Genomic DNA, 22,856 nt, shown 5'->3' with positions numbered 1-22,856 from the left:
TCCATTCCCTTCTTTTCTTCTGATCCCCGAAACCTTTCCTTCTCTCATTACTCCGAAATGGCTTCCCCTGTCTAGGAAAGGACGGTGCTGGAAATCCTTTTTTCTTATCAGATGCCTTATCTAAAATATCATCTAAGGCCGACCCAAACAAAAAATCTCCTTGGCAAGGGAGGGCACAAAGCTTAGACTTTGAAGCCACATCACCCTTCCACCCCTTCAGCCACAAGGACCTTCTGGCTGAATTGGACAGAGCGGCCGCTATAGCGGAAAGCCTCAATGCATCAGCGGAGGCATCAGAGATAAAGTCCACTGCACTGGACATAGTTGGTATAGCCTCCAGAAGCTGATCCCTAGGAGTCTTGTTCTCTATATGAGACTCTAATTCCTCCAACCAGGGCTTTAATGACCTTGCCACCGAAGTAGTCGCTATATTTGGTTTAAAGGCAGAAGTGGATGCCTCCCAATTCTTCCTTAAGTATGCATCAGACTTTTTGTACATGGGATCTTTAAGGGACCCTAAATCCTCAAACGGGAGAGCTGATTTTTTATTTATCTTAGCTACGGGAGCGTCTACCCTCGGTACCTCCTGCCAAGCTGATACTTCTTGATCGTCAAAGGGGTACTTTCTCTTGACCGCTCTAGGGATAAAGAATTTTTTATCGGGTTTCTCCCATTCACGTTTAATCAGGTCTTTGATACAATCCTGAATGGGGAACACCCTAGACTTTTTAGGCTTTAGGCTCTCAAACATAAGTTCTGGCCTAGACCAGATCTAACCGCCTTTAATAGTAGATCCGTATCTTCCGCTCTGAATAACGGCTTCCCTGTCAAATCCTCAGAGGAGGAATCTGAGTCTGCAATAGCGCCCTCCTCAGAGTCCATAGTATCCTCCACTATCGTCTGAGCCCTCTTATGTCTGGATGAGCTAGGCAGGGATTTTTTAAGATCTTCCACAGAAGAACGGACTTCATTTTTAACTAAGTCTTGGATACTTTGTAATAAAGATGGCGACTCCTCTGCCACTAACTTATCCAGACAAGGTTGGCAACATGTTTTGGGGTAAGACGGGTCCAATTTTCGCTTGCAAATTCCACACTCCTTAGCTCTTGTTTTGTGGGTAGCTTTTCTTGGGGCTTCTTTAACCTGTATTTAATAAAACAGCCTAATCAGTCTAAACCTGACCATAATAATAACTCCCCAAAGGGAGATGGTGGGGGTTAACCCCTCTTACCCCCAGGTGTACCATGCTGGATTCGGAAAGCTGCTCCTGTCTGTCAGTGCGCGGTTGTACTTCCCCTTCTTCCTGTATGATGATGCTGCTTCAAGGGGGCAAATGGAGGGCTGTAAGTGCCGCCTGCCGTCCGGTCGGTATCAGCTTGCTGCTGCTCTCTCCACGCTGGCTCTCTCCACGCTGGCTGGCCGGCGTTCCCTTTTTCAAATGGGCCGCGCAGTGCCCGCCATGTTAAGCTCCTCCCCTTCCGGCCGGTGGAACGCACGAGTCACTTCCGGTGCGACGCGCACGCCCAGACTCGGCCTGCCTCAATGAGAGGAGAAGATCCACCTCCCCCCTCACGCTGCAACTTCGCCGGCTAGGCAGGGCCACGAGGCAGCTACAGGCATCCCCCCATGGCTCCGAAGAAGGGAAGAAAAGACGCCGGGCTTCTCGGTGGCTCCTAGTGGAGACTTACACAGACAGGTACCTCCACTTTTTTTTTTTTCATTTTATTTTTTGTCCCACTTTGGGACTTGAACTTTTGGGGGTCTAATCCCTTTACAATGCATTCCAATACTTCTGTATTGGAATGCATTGGCTGTATGAGTAATACTGTGTGTATTACTCATACAGCTTCCGGCCCCCTGGATCTCACAGGCACGTCACCGGAAGGCAGCGTGATGCCTTCCTTAGGTATCGCGCTGCCTTCCGTGCCATCGGGTCCCCCCTACAGCCCCATGGGGACCCGATGGCACCGCCGCCCGCCGCCACCGCAATAGGTAAAAGTCGCAAACCGCAGGTCTGAATTGACCTGCGGTTTGCGGCGATCGCCGACATAGGGGGGTCACGAGACCCCCCCGCGCATTTAGCCGAGGTGCCTGCTCAATGATTTGAGCAGGCACCAGCTTCCGATCACCGCCCGCCGTGCGGCGGTGATCAGAAATACACAGGGCGTACAGGTACGCCCTGTGTCCTTAAGTACCAGGACATAAAGGCATACCTGTACGCCCTGTGTCCTGAAAAGGTTAATCCAGAATGCTTACTAAAATGTGGATTGAGGAGTTTAAAAAAAAAAACTAAATAAAATGTAACTTACCTCATCCGCTTGTTCGCGCAATCGGTATCTTCTTTTTTCTTCTTCTTTCAGGACCTGCCAAAGGACCTTTGATTACGTCATCAAAAGTTCCTTTGACAGGTCCTGAAAGAAGAAGAAAAAAGAAGATACCAGTCGCACGAACAAGCGGATGAGGGGAGTTAAATTTTTATTAATTTTTTTAACCCCTCATGCCACATTGTAGTAAGCATTCTGTATTAAGAATGCTATTATTTTCCCTTATAACCATGTTATAAGGGAAAATAATAAAATCTACAGAACACCTAAGCCAAACCCGAACTTCAGTGAAGAAGTCCGAGTTCGGGTCTGGGTATCACAATCAGTTATTTCTCACACGCATACAAAACGCATTGCACTCGCGCAAAAAAAAAAATAGCAACGCAATTAAAACTGATTTTCCCTGATCGCAGACGCAACACATCTGGACACTCTCGTCTGCAAGGGGCCTTACATTGAGTAATACACTTACAGTAAAGGAGATCAGACCCGCAGAAGTTGTGGGGGGGGGGGGGGGGTGGGGAAGAAGAAAAGAAGTGAAAAAAGAAAGTTTTACAAAAAAAAAAAAGTTATTATTTTTTTAAATAGGTTAAAAAAGAAAAGTAGACATATTGGGTATCACCGCGTCCGTATCGGCAAGCTCTATAAAAAAATCACATGACCTAATCCCTCAGGTGAACACAGTCAAAAAAATAAAATAAAAACTGTGCTACATCACTGAAAGTGCAACACCAAGCGATCAAAAAGGCGTATGCCCCCCAAAATAGCACCAATCTAACAGTCACCTCATCCCGCAAAAAATTTGCCCCTACCTAAGACAAATCGGCCAAAAAACTATGACTCTCAGTCTCAGACTATGGAGACACTAAAACATGATTAATATTTTTTTTTGTTTCAAAAATTTATTGTGTTAAATGTAAAAAAAAAAAAAAAAAGTTTACATATTAGGTATCACCACGTCCGTAACAACCTGCTCTATAAAAATACCACATGACCTAACCCCTCAGATGAACACTGTAAAAAAAAAAAAAAAAAAAAAAAAGGGTGTCAAAAACATCACAAAAAGTGCAATAGCAAGCGATCAAAAAGTCCTATGCACCCCAAAATACTGCCAGTCATCATATTCCGCAAAAATGATATCCTACCTAAGACAATCGACAAAAAATAAAAAAATAATAAGGCTCTCAGACTATGGAGACACTAAAACATGATTTTTTGGGGTTTCAAAAATTATATCATTGTGTAAAACGTACATAAATAAAAAAAAATGTATACATATTATTAGGTATCGCCGCGTCCGTAAGAACCTGCTGTATAAAAATATCACATGACCTAACCCCTCATGTGAACACTGTAAAAAAAAAAAAAAGTTTGTCAAAAAAGGCATTTTTTTGTCACCTTACATCAAAAGACGCGTAATACCAAGCAATCAAAAAGTCATATACACCCTAAAATAGTACCAGTCATCTCATACTGAAAAAAATTAGCCCCTACCAAAAAAAGAAAAAATATATGGCTTTCAGAATATGGATACAAAAAAAATTTTTTTTTCAAAAATGCTTTATTATGTAAAACTGAAACAAACAACCAAAAAAGTTGTCATATTTGGTATTGTTGCGTCCGTAACAATCTGCTCTATAAAAATAGCACGATATAACCTGTCAGATGAACATTGTAAATAACAAAAAATAAAAACTATGCCAAAACAGCTATTTTTTGTTACCTTGCCTCACAAAAAGTGTAATGTAGAGCAACCAAAAATCATGTGTACCCTAAAATAGTACCAACAAAACTGCCACCTTATCCAGTAGTTTCTAAAATGGGGTCACTTTTTTGGAGTTTCTACTCTAGGGGTGCATCAGGGGGGCTTCAAATGTGACATGGCAACTTAAAATTATCCCAGTGAAATCTGCCTTCCAAAAATCATATGGCGATCCTTTCCTTCTGCGCCATGCCATGTGCCCGTACAGCAGTTTACGACCACATATTTTCTGTAAACTACACAATCAGGGCAATAAATATTGAGTTTTGTTTGGCTGTTAACCCTTGCTTTGTTAGCGGGGAAAAAAATGAATTAAAATGGAAAATCTGCCAAAAAAGTGAAATTCTGAAATTTCATCTTCATTTTCCATTAATTCTTGTGGAACACCTAAAGGGTTAACAAAGTTTGTAAAATCGGTTTTAAATACTTTGAGGGGTGTAGTTTCTAAAATTGGGCCATTTTTGGGTGGTTTCTATTATGTAAGCCTCAAAGTGACTTCAGACCTGAACTGGTCCTTAAAAAGTGGGTTTTGGAAATTTTCTAAAGAATTTCAAGATTTGCTTCTAAACTTCTAAGCCTTCTAACGTCCCCAAAAAATAAAATGGCATTCACAAAATGATCCACACATGAAGTAGACATATGAAGAATGTAAATTAATAACTATTTTTGGAGTTATTACTATTATAAAAGTAGAGAAATTAAAATGTTAAAATGAGACTTTAGCCAATATATTCTGTTCAAGAACATATCGGAGCCTGCGCACCCTGTCAAGGTATCTCAGTTGGCGCAGGACCTACTGCTAAACCTACCTATAGTGTGTGAACACTGTCTGATAGGTGCTAAGGTCCGACTCACAGACAAGCTACCACAAACCTCCAAAGTGAGATCACAAATACAATGGAAGGTGGGAGAAGGCTGTGAGCCCCACCTATAATAGGCTAGTGTGACACAGGCTACCAGGTGTACCAGAAGGCTACCAAAGATGTGTAGGATGTTGTTGTGGCACATTTGGTCCGCTGCCGGCATCCTCCATTGTATGCATTATTTGCTGGGGATTGCCGTTTGCAGCGAATCACATGTGGAGGTTTTGCTCCCCCGGTCATAAATACGCTACAATATTTGGGGTTCTGAGCACTTCCACCCATTTAGGAAACTTTATTCAGTGATTTAGTTTTGTTATATGTACGTGCTGGTTTTCATCTTTGGTAACATTCTAGTGCACCTGGTAGCCTGCGTCACATGAGCCTGTTAAAGGTGGGACTGACAGCCTCCTCCCTCTTCCTATTGTATTAGGGAGCTTACTATGGAGGTATCTAGAAGCTTGGCTGCGAGTCGGACCTTAGCACCTATCAGACAGTGTTTACACACTATAGGTAGGTTTAGCGGTAGGTCCCGTACCAACAGAGATACCTTGACGGGGTGCGTGGGCTCAGATATGTTCTTGAACTGAATAGATTGGCTAAAGTCTCATTTTAACATCTAGCGTGAGGGTTTAGCCTTGTACACTGCTCAAAAAAATAAAGGGAACACAAAAATAACACATCCTGGATCTGAATTAATTAAATATTCTTCTGAAATACATTGTTCTTTACATAGTTGATTGTGCTGACAACAAAATCACACAAAAATAAAAAAAATGGAAATCAAATTTCAGACCTCCATGGAGGTCTGGATTTGGAGTCACACTCAAAATTAAAGTGGAAAAACACACTACAGGCTGATCCAACTTTGATGTAATGTCCTTAAAACAAGTCAAAATGAGGCTCAGTAGTGTGTGAGGCCTCCACGTGCCTGTATGACCTCCCTACAACGCCTGTGCATGCTCCTGATGAGGTGGCGGACGGTCTCCTGAGGCATCTCCTCCCAGACCTGGACTAAAGCATCTGCCAACTCCTGGACAGTCTGTGGTGCAACGTGACGTTGGTGGATAGAGCGAGACATGATGTCCCAGATGTGCTCAATTGGATTCATGTCTGGGGAATGGGCGGGCCAGTCCATAGCATCAATGCCTTAGTCTTGCAGGAACTGCTGACACACTCCAGCCACATGAGGTCTAGCTGTGCGGCCCTCCAAAGAAATGCCACCCCACACCATTACTGACCCAATGCCAAACCGGTCATGCTGGAGGATGTTGCAGGCAGCAGAACGTTCTCCACGGCGTCTCAAGACTCTGTCACGTCTGTCACATGTGCTCAGTGTGAACCTGCTTTCATCTGTGAAGAGCACAGGGTGGCAGTGGCGAATTTGCCAATCTTGGTGTTCTCTGGCAAATGCCAAACGTCCTGCACGGTGTTGGGCTGTAAGCACAACCCCCACCTGTGGAAGTCGGGCCCTCATATCACCCTCATGGAGTCTGTTTCTGACCGTTTGAGCAGACACATGCACATTTGTGGCCTGCTGGAGGTCATTTTGCAGGGCTCTGGCAGTGCTCCTCCTGTTCCTCCTTGCACAAAGGCGGAGGTAGCGGTCCTGCTACTGGGTTGTTGCCCTCCTACGGCCTCCTCCACGTCTCCTGATGTACTGGCCTGTCTCCTGGTAGCGCCTCCATGCTCTGGACACTACGCTGACAGACACAGCAAACCTTCTTGCCACAGCTCGCATTGATGTGCCATCCTGGATAAGCTGCACTACCTGAGCCACTTGTGTGGGTTGTAGACTCCGTCTCATGCTACCACTAGAGTGAAAGCACCGCCAGCATTCAAAAGTGACCAAAACATCAGCCAGGAAGCATAGGAACTGAGAAGTGGTCTGTGGTCACCACCTGCAGAACCACTCCTTTATTTAGGGTGTCTTGCTAATTGCCTATAATTTCCACCTGTTGTCTATCCCATTTGCACAACAGCATGTGAAATTGATTGTCACTCAGTGTTGCTTCCTAAGTGGACAGTTTGATTTCACAGAAGTGTGATTGACTTGGAGTTACATTGTGTTGTTTAAGTGTTCCCTTTATTTTTTTGAGCAGTGTATTTTCATTTGCATATATTGTAGTGCACCTTTTCAGTGATTACTTTGAGAGAGCTGGGAGTAAAAAATGAAAACACTGAAAATCAGCCACTCATGAAAGGATTAATATAAGCCACTTGCTAATGTATTGCGATTGTCCATATTGCCTCCTTTGCTGGCTGGATTTATTTTCCCATCCCATTATACATTGCTTGTTTCCATGGTTACGACCACCCTGCAATCCATCAGTGGTGGTCGTGTTTGCACACAATAGGAAAAGTCACCAGCCTCTCTGGTGGCCGGGACTGTAGGAGTGCACATAGGCCAGCACTTTTTCCTATAGTGTGCAGGCACAGCCACCGCTGCTGGATGGCAGACTGCGCTGCTTGATACACCTCCTCCCTTCTTGGTACGGGTTATAAAAGGCACGGGGAAGGATCTGCAAGGGGTATACCCGAGGATCCCTCCTCTCTCCAACACTCCTGTGGGTAATTAAAGGTCGCAACAATAGTGAAGCCCAGACTGCCACCGTCATGTGCAAAGATTTATTGTACTTACAACAGTATCTCTGATAACACGCATAAAAGTATGGTATGCACACTTCGGTATTGCCCGACCCGGGTTTCGCTGTCACGCTTCGTCAGGAGCGAACATCTTAGCATCAGAAACCAATCTTAAATACCATTAAAAGGCACACCCTTTCCCTGTGTCACCACTCAGGGTCACACCTACTTTGTTACAATATAAAAATACAATTCAAAAATACATCAAAATTTATCATAAAAAAAGTGTATAAATAATTTCAATAAAAGTCAACAGATTCACAGTATCAAAATACATAAAACAACTAAAACCATCTTTCTAGTACTCGCTCCTAATAGATCTAAACTCACCTTTTTCAATACCCCTCCACACTTCTATGTCAGGCCGGCCCCTTCTAGCTGGTCACAGCGGCTCTGCTCAATCACCTCATTCATTCTATCACATGACTCGACTAGTCAGACCTTCAATCCACCTCTCATCCTATCCCAGTTAGGAAGAACTCCTCCCATTACAGGTCCTACCTGGTTACAGGTAAGATAAGTGGAGATGTACAATACCCCTCCACACTTCTATCTCAGGCCGGCCAATTCTAGCTGGTCACAGCGGCTCTGCTCAATCACCTCACTAATTCTGTCACATAACTAGTCAGCGCCGGACTACTTCGTCAGACCCTCAATCCACCTCTCATCCTATCACAGTAAGGCCTCATGCACACGGCCGTGTTCCGCGGCCGAGAGTGGTCCGTGATAACACGGCCTGGATTCCTGTTGAGAGCAGGAGCGCACAACGTCATTGGTTGCTATGACACCGTGCGCTTTATGCCGCCGCTGCACTACAGTAATACACTTGTATAGTGTATTACTGTAGTGCAGCGGCGGCATGAAGCGCAGGGCATCATAGAAACCAATGACGTTGTGCGCTCCTGCTCTCAACAGGAATCCAGGCCGTGTTACCACGGACCGCTCTCGGACGCGGAACACGGCCGTGTGCATGAGGCCTTAGGAAGAACTCCTCCCATCACAGGTCTTACCTGGTCACAGGTAAGAGAAGGACGTACAATAGACCGGACTATACGATGCAAGGTTTTAAGTCGGACTCTATGTTCAGTCCGTGAGGTTGTAAAGTGCCCAAATTGTACATCCATTCCACCAGTTTTTTGTTGATTTTGGCACAGAAGTCCCCCCCCCCCCACCCCCACGCCAGTGTGTTTTAACTAGTTCTACACCAGTGAACCTTAATCCTTTGGGATTCTTTTGATGACATTTATTGAAATGTAGGGGTACACAGGGCTGTCGAGTCGGTAGATAAATGGTCCGACTCAGACTCTGACTCTCAAATCTGTCACTCAAAGAAATAAGGTGCCCAAGGGGATGTCAAGGGATGCAAGGTGCCGGCCGCACCCACCGCCGTCTTTCCAGACTTCTGCACCGCCTCCTAATCCTCTGTGCCGCCTCTCGCTCTCCCTCCATCCTCCCTCCTCCCTCCTCCTGCTGTAAGATCTCGCATGTGCGCACAGGGCTCTGCCTGATGCGCCCGTGCAGACTTCTCGATTTGGCTTCTTAAAGCGAAGTGCGCATGCGCCGGCACTTCGCTCAACCCAGGTATGACCTGCACTCTGGCGCCAGCCTCTAAGAGCCCTGTGCGCACGTGCGATATCTTACAGCAGGAGGAGGGGGGAGGGAGAGCGAGAGGCGGCACAGAGGATTAGGAGGCGGTGCAGAAGTCTGGAAAGGCAGCGCCTGCTCCGCCCCCACTTTATGAATGAAGCAGGCACCAGGCCCCGCTGCCATTACAGAAACAGATGCCGGCCCCATTCACTACACCGGGACACTGTTATGGGAGGGGGGGGGAATCTGTGGATGACACATAAGATAAGATGCTATATATGTGTCATCCACAGATGCCCCCACAATGATCGCCCATAACAGTGCCATCCACAGATGCCCCCATAACAGTACCATCCACAGATGCCCCCATAACAGTGCCATCCACAGATGCCCCCATAACAGTGCCATCCACAGATGCCCCCATAACAGTGCCATCCACAGACCACTATTAGTTCAAAACCCACCAAAAGCACACCTTTTGGTTCAAAATATTTTTTTTCTTATTTTCCTCCCCAAAAACCTAGGTGCGTCTTACAGGGCGAAAAATACAGTAATTATTTATAACGTTTTGTGAATTGGGACATTTAAACTTGTTTTTTTTTTATTTTATTCCAATTTAAATCTAGTAGGAGTCGGAGTCGGTTCATTTTTTGCCGACTCCAGGTACCCAAAATTGCCTCTGACTCCTCGACTCCGACTCCACAGCCCTGGGGGTACACTATGGGTCTCCAGGCCTTTGTTTATTTTGCGAATATGCTCCTGTACCCTTATCTTTAATTTTCTGGTGGTCCTCCCTACGTACTGGAAGCCACATGGGCATTCCAGCACATAAATCACTCCTATGGGTGATACTCCCCTTGATTTTAAAGTGCTGTTTATTTTTTCTGGAATTAATGGACTGAACATTCCCCCCCCCCCCCCCCCCCCCCCCCTTATCTGACTTCTCTCTATTTTTGCAGGGAAGACAAAAACCGCACCAGGAGAACTTTTTTGTTTTTTGCTTATCTATTGATTTGCATTTGGCACTATGTACCAGGTGTTGCCGTAGGTTAGCGGCTTTTTTGAAAAGAGAACTTCCCCTAGAACGGGGTCATTTTTGAGAATACCCCAATTTTTGCGGATCGCATTATTTATTTTTTTCCTTCATTAGTGTTGGACTGGGTAATAAAACTGAATCTATAGTCTATGGTCCTATCTTTTTTCGCACCACTCTTTTCCTTTCCACTTCCCTCAATCTTTTCTATACACCTAGCCAGATCTTTGTCCGTAAATCCCTCCTCCAAAAACCTCTCTTTAATATTGGTACTCTGTTCTTGAAACACTTTTTTCATCGGTACAGTTCTGATAGATTCTCTTGAACTGCCCTTTAGGGATATTTCTAAGCCAGGGGTTATGATGGCAACTTGACATATTGATATAAGCATTTCCATCAGTGACTTTAAAAAACGTCTTTGTTCACTTGAATGGAGCTTAGCCCCGCCCACGCTAGTTGATACTAGTCGTGACGTCAGTGGGCCAGCGGTAAACAGTGAGAAGGCGGCGCTACTGGAGCGCCGCTGCCTTTTCAAACAGCTGATCGGCGGGGGTCCCGGGTGTTGGACCCCCGCCGATCAGAAGCTGATGATCTATCCAGAGGATAGATCATCAGTTAAAACAAAGTGCAGAACCCCTTTAAGACCTCTCCCCAAAACCCCTTTCTCCTGTTCAGACACCATGTGCGTACTGAGATTGAAAATCCCTTTTACTTCTCCCTGTTCTTTTTTCGGTTTGGGCTGATGCTCGCCCCTCCCTCTGCATCCTCTAAATGTGTTCCTTTTTTTGTGGGGTATTTGATCTTTCTTGGGTTTTTGTTCTTTCTACTACATTTTCCCTTTGAACTCCCTTTGTGCTCTGATGGGGACAATTGTGTTTCTCCTGGGTCCCTTCCCTTTGCACACTGGCCTGTGGGGGGTCCTCTATCTGATCCCTTTGAAAGGCAAATTGTTCAGATGATTCATAATTTGGTTCTGTTTGGTGGTAATTGTGTCCCCTGTGTTCGTACTGAGGTAGTCTGGGGGGGGGGGGGGGGGGGTCTCTCAAATCCATTCCCCCTACCTGGTTGATTGGAATAACCATCCCCATAATATCTGCCATACTGATTATACGGTCTATCTCCATAATTCCCACCCTGGGGGTTGTAGGGTCTATAAGAATTATTAAAATGATGGTTAAAAGGTCGATCATAATCGTTCCCACCATGATGGTTCGGTGGTCGAGCCGCATAATTTGATGGTGCAGTCCTTGCATTCACCGTGCTTCCATATTTACTACCTCGATTGCCATGGGTTAATCCCTGGTCAGTAGTGCCCGTGCTTCTATTATCTATACCCAGGGATTGAGGGTGTTGTTTTTTCTTTCTATTTATAAACCGCCTTATTTTTATATTCCTCACAAACTTTAAAATACTTTTTCTGCTTTTTGCCTTTTACTTCTTTTTCTACCTTTACAATATTTGCCTGGCATTTCCCAGACAAGACCATATACTCAGACTGCTCTTTGTAAGGCTACATGCACACGACCGTATGTGTTTTGCGGTCCGCAAATTGCGGATCCGCAAAAAAAAGGATGACTTTCCGTATGGCATCCGTTTTTTTTGCAGATCCGTTTTTTTTGCGGATCCATTGTAATAATGCCTATCCTTGTCCGCAAACTAGAAAAAAATAGGACATGCACTATTTTTTTTGCGGAGCAACGGAACGGACATACTGATGCGGACAGCACACGGTGTGCTGTCCGCGTTTTTTGCTGTACCATTGAAATGAATGGGTCCGCATCCTATCCGCAAAAAAAACGGAACGGGCACGGAAACAAAATACGGTCATGTGCATGAGGCCTAAGGCTTCAGAACTTTATGCAGACGTTCAATATTTGCATTTATTTTCTCCAACTTCTCTTTGCGTCTGCATATTATAAAATCAACTACTCTCAGACCACAGTCATCCATCAATTTCTCCCATTCTCTCAGATCCTCCTCCTCCTCCTCAGAGTTAAGTGGCAGCTGCCATCTCAAGCCTTCAGAAATTTTCCTTTCGGCAAAGTATCTTTCGAGGGACCCTGAGTGGTGACACAGGGAAAGGTTGTGCCTTTTAATGGTATTTAAGATTGGTTTCTGATGCTAAGATGTTCGCTCCTGACGAAGCGTGACAGCGAAACCCGGGTCGGGCGATACCGAAGTGTGCATACCATTGTTTTATGCGTGTTATCAGAGATACTGTTGTACAATAAATCTTTGCACGTGACGGTGGCAGTCTGGGCTTCACTATTGTTGAGACCTTTAATTACCCACAGGAGTGTTGGAGAGAGGAGGGATCCTCGGGTATACCCCTTGCAGATCTTTCCCTGTGGCTTTTATAACCCGTACCAAGAAGGGAGGAGGTGTATCAGGCAGCGCGGTTTTCCACTTTCTTGATTTACTTGCTTCTGTGATCTTCCCACATCGCACTGAAAACCTGCAGCGCAAGATAACAGATACAGATACGTATACTAGTGACTTTTTTACTGTGAGCTGCTGGATGGCAGGGTCATTGTAACCCCTGTCAATGTGCAGTGTATTATGTGAAGGAAAAACGAATAAAGCCAGCAAAGGAGACAATATGGACAATCACAATACATTAGTGCCTTGTAGTAACTTTATCTACATGATAAATTCCATTTGCTGAAGTGAGAGACCTCTTTAACTCCCCAAAACACTCTAAGGCCTCATGCACACAACCGTTGTTGTGTTCCGTTCCGCAAAATGGGGTTCCATTGTTCCGTGATCCGTTTCCGTTTGTCTTCCTTTATTTTTGGAGGATCACCAGACATGAAGGAAAGTAAAAAAAAAAAAAAAAAAAAGTCAAGTTTGCCATGCAAATGATAGGAAAAAAACGGACGTGGATGACAATCTTGTGTGCCTCCGCGTTTTTTCACGGTCCCATTTGACTTGAATGGGTCCGCAAACCGTTTTCAGTGAAAAAAATAGGACAGGTTATATTTTTTGACGGACTTGAACCACGGATCACGGACGCGGATAACAAACGGTGCATTAGCCGAGTTTTCAACAGACCCATTGAAAGTCATGGGTCCGCAGAAAATCACGGAAAACGGAACAACGGACACGGAACACAACAACAGTCGTGTGCATGAGGCCTAAAGCAGGGATGGCCAACCTGCGGCTCTCCAGCTGTTGCAAAACTACAACTCCCAGCATGCCCAGACAGCTATCAGCCTACAGCAGGGCATGCTGGGAATTGTAGTTTTACAAGAGCTGGAGAGCCGCAGGTTGGCCAGCCCTGCTCTTAAGGGTGAGTTAGGGTAACTAGATTGCGAGCAGGGAACAAGGAGCGATGGCAATCTGTTTCACACTATGGATTATGATGGTGCTATATGATATAAGTGGATGGGAGTGTTCATGTTCTATCCACTATCTTGAGACCAGAAGCCTTTCCCTACAAAACACACATTTCTGTCACCGATTGACGTTCGGCAAAGCCAGTCTTTCTGTTACACAGTTTTAATACATGGCACCTAGTAGTAAAAAGAAAAGTAAAAATACTACTCCACACTTTATGTAGTCTCTATGTATGGGACGTAAAGGGTTGCTCAAATACTGCTTCCTACTCCTGTTACTCTCCTCCATTATTAGGAATGGCGTATTTTAGGGTCAGTATTACAGCCCCACCGCCGATCTCATGACATGAACATCACAGGCATAAGCTGCACGCGTGGCCCTCAAAACCTGCAGTTGTATGGGGAACTGCAGCCAATACGCCTTCGGTCACAGATGGTCTTACCTTGCCAGTTACATTTGAGGACATTTTGGAGTTGTCACAGCTGTTTGATACCTCAGGTATGTCCTCCACTCCAGCTCTCCTGTAATGATCTCACCAGCAGACACCCCCCCCCCCCACCCCATGGTTTACTGTGGGTCAAAAGGTATGAGCCTGCGCTACCTGTCCTCAGTACACAAGAAAAGTTCCTAGAAAGTTTAATCTGCTCTGCAAGTCTGAGGGCAGATAAGAAGAGGGAACTGCTTACTCCGCATACTTCACTTACCCTGACCATTTGAAATCTAGTCATTTGGCCAAAGCTGGTCAGCCCGGTTTCACTACGTTTTTTGCTGTTATTTTTGTCCAGAGGTTATCTTGAGGCCACTTTCCCACGGTCAGTATTTTCCAGTGGTATATGTAAGCTAAAATCAGGAGTTGGAACCTACACAGAAGAGACACACTTCTCTCAGGGATACTTCTTCTCTGTAGGTTCTCCTCCAGGTTTTGGGTTACAGATACTGATGAAAAAACCTAAACCAAAAGCTGACCGTGTGATTTTTTTTGCGGATCCATTGTAACAATGCTTAACCTCTTGCCGTCACACTAACGCCGAAAGGCGCGAGTGCGGCGGCTCTCTCAGGTCACACTAACGCCAATAGGAGTCATCTCGTGAGACCCGAGATTTCGCGTGAACGCGCGCGCATGCCTTCACAGCGGCGCGCTGCTCGGAAGTTATACTACAGCCTGCCAGCGATGATCATTCGCTGGCAGGCTGTAGATGTTAAAATAAATCGCATCAGAAAGGTATATTAGACACTGTTTTGTTAACAGCGTCTGATATACCTGCTACCTGGTCCTCTGGTGGTCCCTTTTGCTTGGATCGACCACCAGAGGACACAGGCAGCTCTGTAAGTAGCACCAATCACCACACTACACTACACCCCCCCCCTGTCACTTAATAACCCCTTATTAACCCCTGATCACCCCATATAGACTCCCTGATCACCCCCTGTCATTGATCACCCCCCTGTAAGGCTCCATTCAGACGTCCGTATATGTTTTGCGGATCCGCTAAACACGGACACGGCAATGTGCTTTCCGCATTTTGCGGATCCGCACATTGCCAGAACTATATAGAAAATGCCTTTTCTTGTCCGCAATTGCGGACAAGAATAGGACACGTTCTATAGCAGGGCTTGACAAATTTCCTTGGAATCTAGGAGCCAGCTAAAAAAGTTAGGAGCCAGGCGGAGCCGCGTCAAAGCCCCTAGTAGGTGCCCCCATAGTGCCCCCCCACTTCTCCATAGAGCCCCCCCAATAATGCTGTATACCATGTTACATATACCGCCACTCCGTCCCCGGACCCTATTGACTATAATGGGGACGGGGGTGGAGCTCCGGCGCAGCATGGCAGTTCGCGGTGAGAGGCCGCCGGACTAAAAAGTTGGACATGCAGTACTTTTACCATGCACTGCCGTGCTGCGCCAGAGCTCTGCCCCCATTATAGTCAATGGGGACAGAGCTGCGGTCCGGCGAAACAGCGGAAGGACGGATCCGACAGGGTGAACAGCCTGCCAGATCCATCCTGCCGCAAGTGTGAAAGTAGCCTTAATTCTATAGCTACTGAATGAGACAGAAGAAGGGATGCCTTTAACATATATATCTCCTTGAGAAGCCAATTTGATCCTAAAGGGTTAATTCAAACTGTAATCTAAACTCTGTCCTGTCACTTCTCTTATCTCTGCTCAGGTCCCTTAATCTTATCACTGCTGCAAAAGCATCAGCCACAGTCTCAGTGTAAACTGTTCTAGTGACTGACTGTTCTTTTAACTCAAAGAATCGAATGAGTCACTAACTAAGTCGGATCTTTAGATTCTTTTAACCTGAGACTCATTCGATTCTTACTTAGACTCCCTGCACTTGTGTCAGTGACTCGGACTCAGAGCTGCTAGTGCTTGCCTTGCCTCTCCTCAGCTCTGATTGGTTGGTGGGCGGGGAGAGGAGGGGCGGGCAGAAGCAGCTTCCACTCTAGGATCAGATTACACTCCTCCTCCCGAGCCCCTCCCCTCCCTGCTGCCAGCGTCTCTGCTATTGTGTGCTGTGACGGAGCTGTTTCAAACGGTGCTGCCTCCATCGCCCGGGCACCTTTGAAAACGGGCTGACAAATACCCAAGCACCAGGACTAAATTCCTGGTCGCCATGGCGACCTGGCGTCTGGGATTTGTCGAGCCCTGTTCTATAGGTTCTACAAAAAACAGTGTTCGCCCGATCAGGCCTGATCTTGTGCGCACACTTGCATTCAGTCCGCCCCACCGCAGTGATAGAAATTTATTTTTTTCTGATCACTCCAAAAACACCGTAAAATCGCTGCGGCGCTATAAAACGATCACTTTTGAGGGGCATGTCAAGTTCACAGAAGATTATTTTTTTTTTGCTCAAGTTAGCGGAAATTGATTTTTTATTTATTTATTTTTCTTACAAAGTCTCATATTCCACTAAGGCTACTTTCACACTAGCGTTGTTTTAATCCGGCGTTCAATTCCGACACCGGAACTGCCCGCCGGATCCGGAAAAACGTGTGAAAACGGATTACATTTAAATCCTGATCAGGATTTTGATCACAATGAAAAAATGCATTGGAAAAAACGGATCCGCCATTTATGGACTTTAACTTTTTTTTCACATTTTTCGGGCTTAACATGCAAAAGCCGGATCCGTTTTGACTGAACACACAGTGCCAGATCCGGCGTTAATGCAAGTCAATGGGAAAAAGGCCTGATCAGGCGTTCAGTCAAAGTGTTCAGGCTTTTTGGCCGGAGGTAAAAATACTGCATGCTACGTTTTTCTGAAAAGCCTGATCAGTCAAAAAGACTGAACTGAAGACATCCTGATGCATCCTGAAGGACTGACTCTCCATTCAGAATGCATGGGGATAAAACTGATCAGTTCTTTTCCGGATTTGAGCCCCTAGGACGGAACTCAGCGCCGGAAAAGAAAAACGCTAGTGTGAAAGTAGCCTAACTTGTGACAAAAAATAAAATCTTACATGAACTCACCATACCCCTCACGGAATCCAAATGCGTAAAAATGCCCTGTGAAATCCTAAAGGTATTCATTGGAATTTGGGCCCCTTTGCGCATCTTGGCTGCAAAAAAGTGTCACACATGTGTGTTTTGGGGTGTATTTTTACATATACCCATGCTGGGTGAGAGAAATATCTCTGTAAATTGACAACTTTGTATAAAAAAAAAAATGAAAAAAGTTGTCGTTTACAGAGATACTTCTCACACACAGGATGGGTATATGTAAAAATACACCCCAAAACACATTGCCCTACTTCTCCTGAGTACAGCGATACCACATGTGACACTTTTTTGCAGCCTAGGTGCGCAAAGGGGCCCAAATTCCAATGAGTACCTTTTAGGATTTCACAGGGCATTTTTAGACATTTGGATTCCAGACTTCTTCTCACGCTTTAAGGCCCCTAAAATGCCAGGGCAGTATAAATACCCCACATGTGACCCCATTTTGGAAAGAAGACACCCCAAGGTATTCCGTGAGGGGCACGGCGAGTTCATGTAAAATTTTACTTTTGGTCACAAGTTAGTGGAATATGAGACTATGTAAGAAAAAAAAAAAAAAAAAAAAAAAAAAAAAAGAATAATTTTCATATAACTTGTGCCAAAAAAAAAAAAAAAAATCTATGAACTCGCCATGCCCCTCACGGAATACCTTGGGGTGTCTTCTTTCCAAAATGGGGTCACTTGTGGGGTATTTATACTGCCCTGGCATTTTAGGGGCCCTAAAGCGTGAGAAGAAGTCTGGAATCCAAATGTCTAAAAATGCCCTCCTAAAAAGGTACTCATTGGAATTTGGGCCCCTTTGCGCACCTAGGCTGCAAAAAAATTTCACACATGTGGTATCTCCGTACTCAGGAGAAGTAGGGCAATGTGTTTTGAGGTGTATTTTTACATATACCCATACTGTGTGTGAGAAACGACAACTTTTTCCATTTTTTTTTATACAAAGTTGTCAATTTACAGAGATATATCTATCTCTCACCCAGCATGGGTATATGTAAAAATACACCCCAAAATACATTGCACTACTTCTTCTGAGTACGGCGATACCACATGTGTGACACTTTTTTGCAGCCTAGGTGTGTAAAGGGGCCGAAAGTCCAACGAGTACCTTTAGGCTTTACAGGGTTGCTCACAATTTAGCCCCGCCCAAAATGCCAGAACAGTAAACACACCCCTCAAATGACCCCATTTCGGAAAGTAGACACCCCAAGGTATTCACTGAGGGGCATAGTGAGTCCGTGGGAGATTTTTATTTTTTTTGCCAGAAGTTAGCAGAAATGGAAACTTTATTTATTTATTTTTTTCCTCAGAAAGTGTCATTTTCCGCTAACTTGTGAAAAATAATTAAATCATACATGAACTCACCATGCCCCTCCGCGAATACTTTGTGGTGTCTTCTTTCTAAAATGGGGTCATTTGGGAGGTAGTTATACTATCCTGGCATTCTAGCACCTCAAGAAACATGACAGGTGCTCAGAAAGTCAGAGCTGCTTCAAAATGCGGAAATTTACATTTTTGTACCATAGTTTGTAAACGCTATAAACTTTGCGCAAGCCAACAAATATACACTTATTGGATTTTTTTTTTAATCAAAGACATGTAGCACAATAAATTCTGACACAAACTTGTATAGAAATGTAATTATATTTGAACAATTTTAACAGAAAAAGTAAAAAATACACTTTTTTTTTGAGAATTGCGGTCTATTTTGATTAATATCAGAAAAACTAAATCTCAGCAGCGATCAAATACCACCAAAAGAAAGCTGTATTTGTGAGAAGAAAAGGAGGTAAAATTCATTTGGGTGCCAAGTTGCATGACCGAGCAATAAACCGTTAAAGTTGTGCCGATTTGTAAAAAAGGGCCTGGTCACTAGGGGGGTATAAACCTGTGGTCCTTAAGTGGTTAAAATGGACAAGAATAGGACATGTTCTATTTTTCTTGTGGGGCTACGGAACGGACATACTGATGCGGACAGCACACGGTGTGCTGTCCGCATGTTTTGCGGACCCGTTAAAATGAATTGGTCTGCATCCTATCCGCAAAAAAAACGGAACGGACAGGGAAACAACGTTCGTGTGCATGTAGCCTTACGCTGCAGATTTTGTTTTTCCCTATGTGGGAACATACTATCAAAGTGACGAAAAACTGCAGCACTAGATGGCATATACTGTATTCACAGGCATCCATTGCTGGGCTATAGATTTTAGGGCACGGCTACACTGGTCCCATAACTGCCATTGTAGCCAGGATTTCTTGCGACGAGAGAGGCGATTTGATTTGTTTTTATGGGATCACCGCTACTCAGCGTACCTGGCGGCGACTGCTGTTGCTCGACCAATGTTCTTGTGAAGCCGTACCCTAAGACCGTATGGCTTTTTCATTATTTTGCGATCCGCAAAAAATATGGATGACGTCCGTGTGCATTCTGCGGAACGGAACAGCTGGCCCCTGATAGAACAGTACTATCCTTGTCCGTTATGCGGACAATAATAGGACATGTTCTATCTTTGAACGGAACGGAAAAAAAGGATTGAAATGAATGGTTCGTATACGGTACGTGTGCAAGAGGCCTAAGTCACAGTGAAATATGTAAATGATTGAAGGGGCCGGCCAAGTTGTAAAGTTAAAGGTGTTTTCCAAGATTTTACTACTGATGACCTATCCTCAGGATAGGTCATCAGTATCTGATCGGTGGGGGTCCTACACCCGGGACCCCCGACGATCAGCTGTTTGAGAAGGCAGTGTAATACAGTGCCAGGTCCCGCCCCGTTCTATCGCAGTGTAATACAGTGCCAGATCCCACGCCGTTCTATCGCAGTGTAATACAGTGCCAGATCCCACGCCGTTCTATCGCAGTGTAATACAGTGCCAGATCCCGCGCCGTTCTATCGCAGTGTAATACAGTGCCAGATCCCGCGCCGTTCTATCGCAGTGTAATACAGTGCCAGGTCCCGCCCCGTTCTATCGCAGTGTAATACAGTGCCAGCTCCCGCCCCGTTCTATCACAGTGTAATACAGTGCCAGATCCCACGCCGTTCTATCGCAGTGTAATACAGTGCCAGATCCCACGCCGTTCTATCGCAGTGTAATACAGTGCCAGATCCCACGCCGTTCTATCGCAGTGTAATACAGTGCCAGGTCCCACGCCGTTCTATCGCAGTGTAATACAGTGCCAGGTCCCACGCCGTTCTATCGCAGTGTAATACAGTGCCAGATCCCACGCCGTCCTATCGCAGTGTAATACAGTGCCAGATCCCACGCCGTTCTATCACAGTGTAATACAGTGCCAGATCCCACGCCGTCCTATCGCAGTGTAATACAGTGCCAGATCCCACGCCGTCCTATCGCAGTGTAATACAGTGCCAGATCCCACGCCGTCCTATCGCAGTGTAATACAGTGCCAGGTCCCACGCCGTTCTATCGCAGTGTAATACAGTGCCAGATCCCACGCCGTTCTATCGCAGTGTAATACAGTGCCAGATCCCACGCCGTTCTATCGCAGTGTAATACAGTGCCAGATCCCACGCCGTTCTATCGCAGTGTAATACAGTGCCAGGTCCCACGCCGTTCTATCGCAGTGTAATACAGTGCCAGATCCCACGCCGTTCTATCACAGTGTAATACAGTGCCAGATCCCACGCCGTCCTATCGCAGTGTAATACAGTGCCAGGTCCCACGCCGTTCTATCACAGTGTAATACAGTGCCAGATCCCACGCCGTTCTATCGCAGTGTAATACAGTGCCAGATCCCACGCCGTTCTATCGCAGTGTAATACAGTGCCAGATCCCACGCCGTTCTATCACAGTGTAATACAGTGCCAGATCCCACGCCGTCCTATCGCAGTGTAATACAGTGCCAGGTCCCACGCCGTTCTATCACAGTGTAATACAGTGCCAGATCCCACGCCGTTCTATCGCAGTGTAATACAGTGCCAGGTCCCACGCCGTTCTATCGCAGTGTAATACAGTGCCAGGTCCCACGCCGTTCTATCGCAGTGTAATACAGTGCCAGATCCCACGCCGTTCTATCGCAGTGTAATACAGTGCCAGATCCCGCCCCGTTCTATCGCAGTGTAATACAGTGCCAGATCCCACGCCGTTCTATCACAGTGTAATACAGTGCCAGATCCCACGCCGTTCTATCGCAGTGTAATACAGTGCCAGATCCCACGCCGTTCTATCGCAGTGTAATACAGTGCCAGATCACACAAATGTCATGTACTCTTTGCTATTTTTTCAGCACAGAAATTGAGCTGCTGTGTGCATTTTGAAATCCGCAGCATGTCACCTGCGAAATTTATTCAGTGCAAACAGTGAGATCTGCATAAAAACCTGCAAGCACGATGGCTCAGTGGTTAGCAGTAAGCACTGGTACCTTGCAGCGCTGGGTCCTAGGTTTGAATCTGACCAAGGACAACATCCGCATGGAGTTTGTGTGGGTTTCCTCCGGGTACCCCGGTTTCCTCCCACACTCCACGGAGTGATGCTAATGTCTGTAAAGCGCTGCAGAATATAGTGGCGCTATAGAAGTGCATGAAATAATCAATACAATTGCTGTGCCCTTTCACATGAAAACCATAGCAAATAAAAAAATAAAAACAACTGTTAGGCAAGAGGTGCCAGGACTCAGACCAGGGGCGTAGCTATAGGGGGTGCAGAGGTAGCAGTCACTACCGGGCCCAGGAGCCTGAGGGGCCCAAAGACCCTTGTGGCACATAAGAAGACACTGGCATTATAGAAAGTGCATCCTGGTCAAGTTACACCTCTGGCTGGAGGGAAGGGGTTAGGTCAAGAATTTGACATGGGGGGGGTCGCCGTTTCAATCTTTGCCTCAGGGAGCCCGAAGGCTATGTGCTCCCCTGCTCCTGGCCCCAAAGTACTGAGGGAAGGGGGGCCCAAGCTGAACTCTTGCTGATGTGATAATGATGAGCTATGTGGAGGATAAACCATCAGTATCTTTACCTGGATACCCCCTTTAACCGCCATACCATCTTCTGACATGTCTCCATGCCAGTTTTGCGCACACTGGTGGAGAGTCACACATAGCAGATTTTCAGCAAAAATGTCAGCTTAGTTATTTCTGCAGCAAACACACGGTGTTCTTCAACCGGTATTTAGATCAATCCGCCACAGACTGCTGCTGTACCCAATTATAGTGCAGCTCTCATTTCTTATATAGCGCTTGAAAATAAAAGCTGTGCTGTGATTGGCTGCTATGGCACGATGCTCCAGTCTATACCTGCCTGTGTGGAACTTGCTTCCACTGCCTCCTCAAAACAAAGGCGGCAGCGCACTCTCCTTCCGACCATAACCCACTCACCGTCCACGGCGTCCAGAAGTAGGAGGTGGTGAAGTGAATAGTGCGGCGCAGCGCACACATCATACTGCCCAGTATCGTCGTCATCATCACCCGCAACCCGGTCACTAATGGCAAGCAGTTCTTCAGTAAGAGAGCGTCTGCAAATTACCTTCCTCCTACAACTGGGGCGACAGCTGCCCTGTCAGGCGTGATTGAAGGAGGAGGACGGGAGCTAGTACAAGTGTTAGTCACCATACTGCTTATGGTCACATGGCTGCGCTCTGCCTATTACTGTGGGGAGTCCTGACAATACAGCAGAGGTTAGTCCGGCTGTCCCCGGGCCACTGACGGGTCTGCTGGTGTGATCCTAGTACTGGCTGCAGTGCACCATTAGGACTCATTGTTGGCAGACGCTCCCTTGTGATTTGAGGATATGCGCTATGCTTTGTGAGACCTTTAACCTTTGCAGTGCCGTGTGCCTGCAACAGAGGGGGTTTTAAGAAGA

The 22,856-nt window shown here is 45.9% G+C and overlaps 1 protein-coding gene across 4 annotated transcripts in view; it reads right to left on the bottom strand.

Annotated features, from left to right (window-relative positions):
- LOC120985401 overlaps window positions 1-22,597 on the bottom strand; it is a 43,201-nt gene extending 20,604 nt beyond the window's left edge. The window contains exon 1 of one of the 4 annotated variants that reach the window (XM_040413510.1): window positions 22,521-22,597. Coding sequence is in view for 3 of the 4 variants with exons in the window: in XM_040413507.1 (XP_040269441.1) it covers window positions 22,373-22,459 (87 nt within the window). In the remaining variant the exon portion in view is untranslated. The other 3 variants (XM_040413507.1, XM_040413508.1, XM_040413509.1) reach the window with 3 other exon arrangements.
- Window positions 22,598-22,856: the final 259 nt, after the last annotated feature.

The sequence above is a fragment of the Bufo bufo genome, chromosome 1 (assembly GCF_905171765.1).
Source record: "Bufo bufo chromosome 1, aBufBuf1.1, whole genome shotgun sequence".
In the NCBI taxonomy this organism is placed as follows: Eukaryota; Metazoa; Chordata; class Amphibia; order Anura; family Bufonidae; genus Bufo; species Bufo bufo.
Note: the sequence above shows the minus strand (reverse complement) of the source record. Positions and strands in the feature narration are given on the sequence as shown.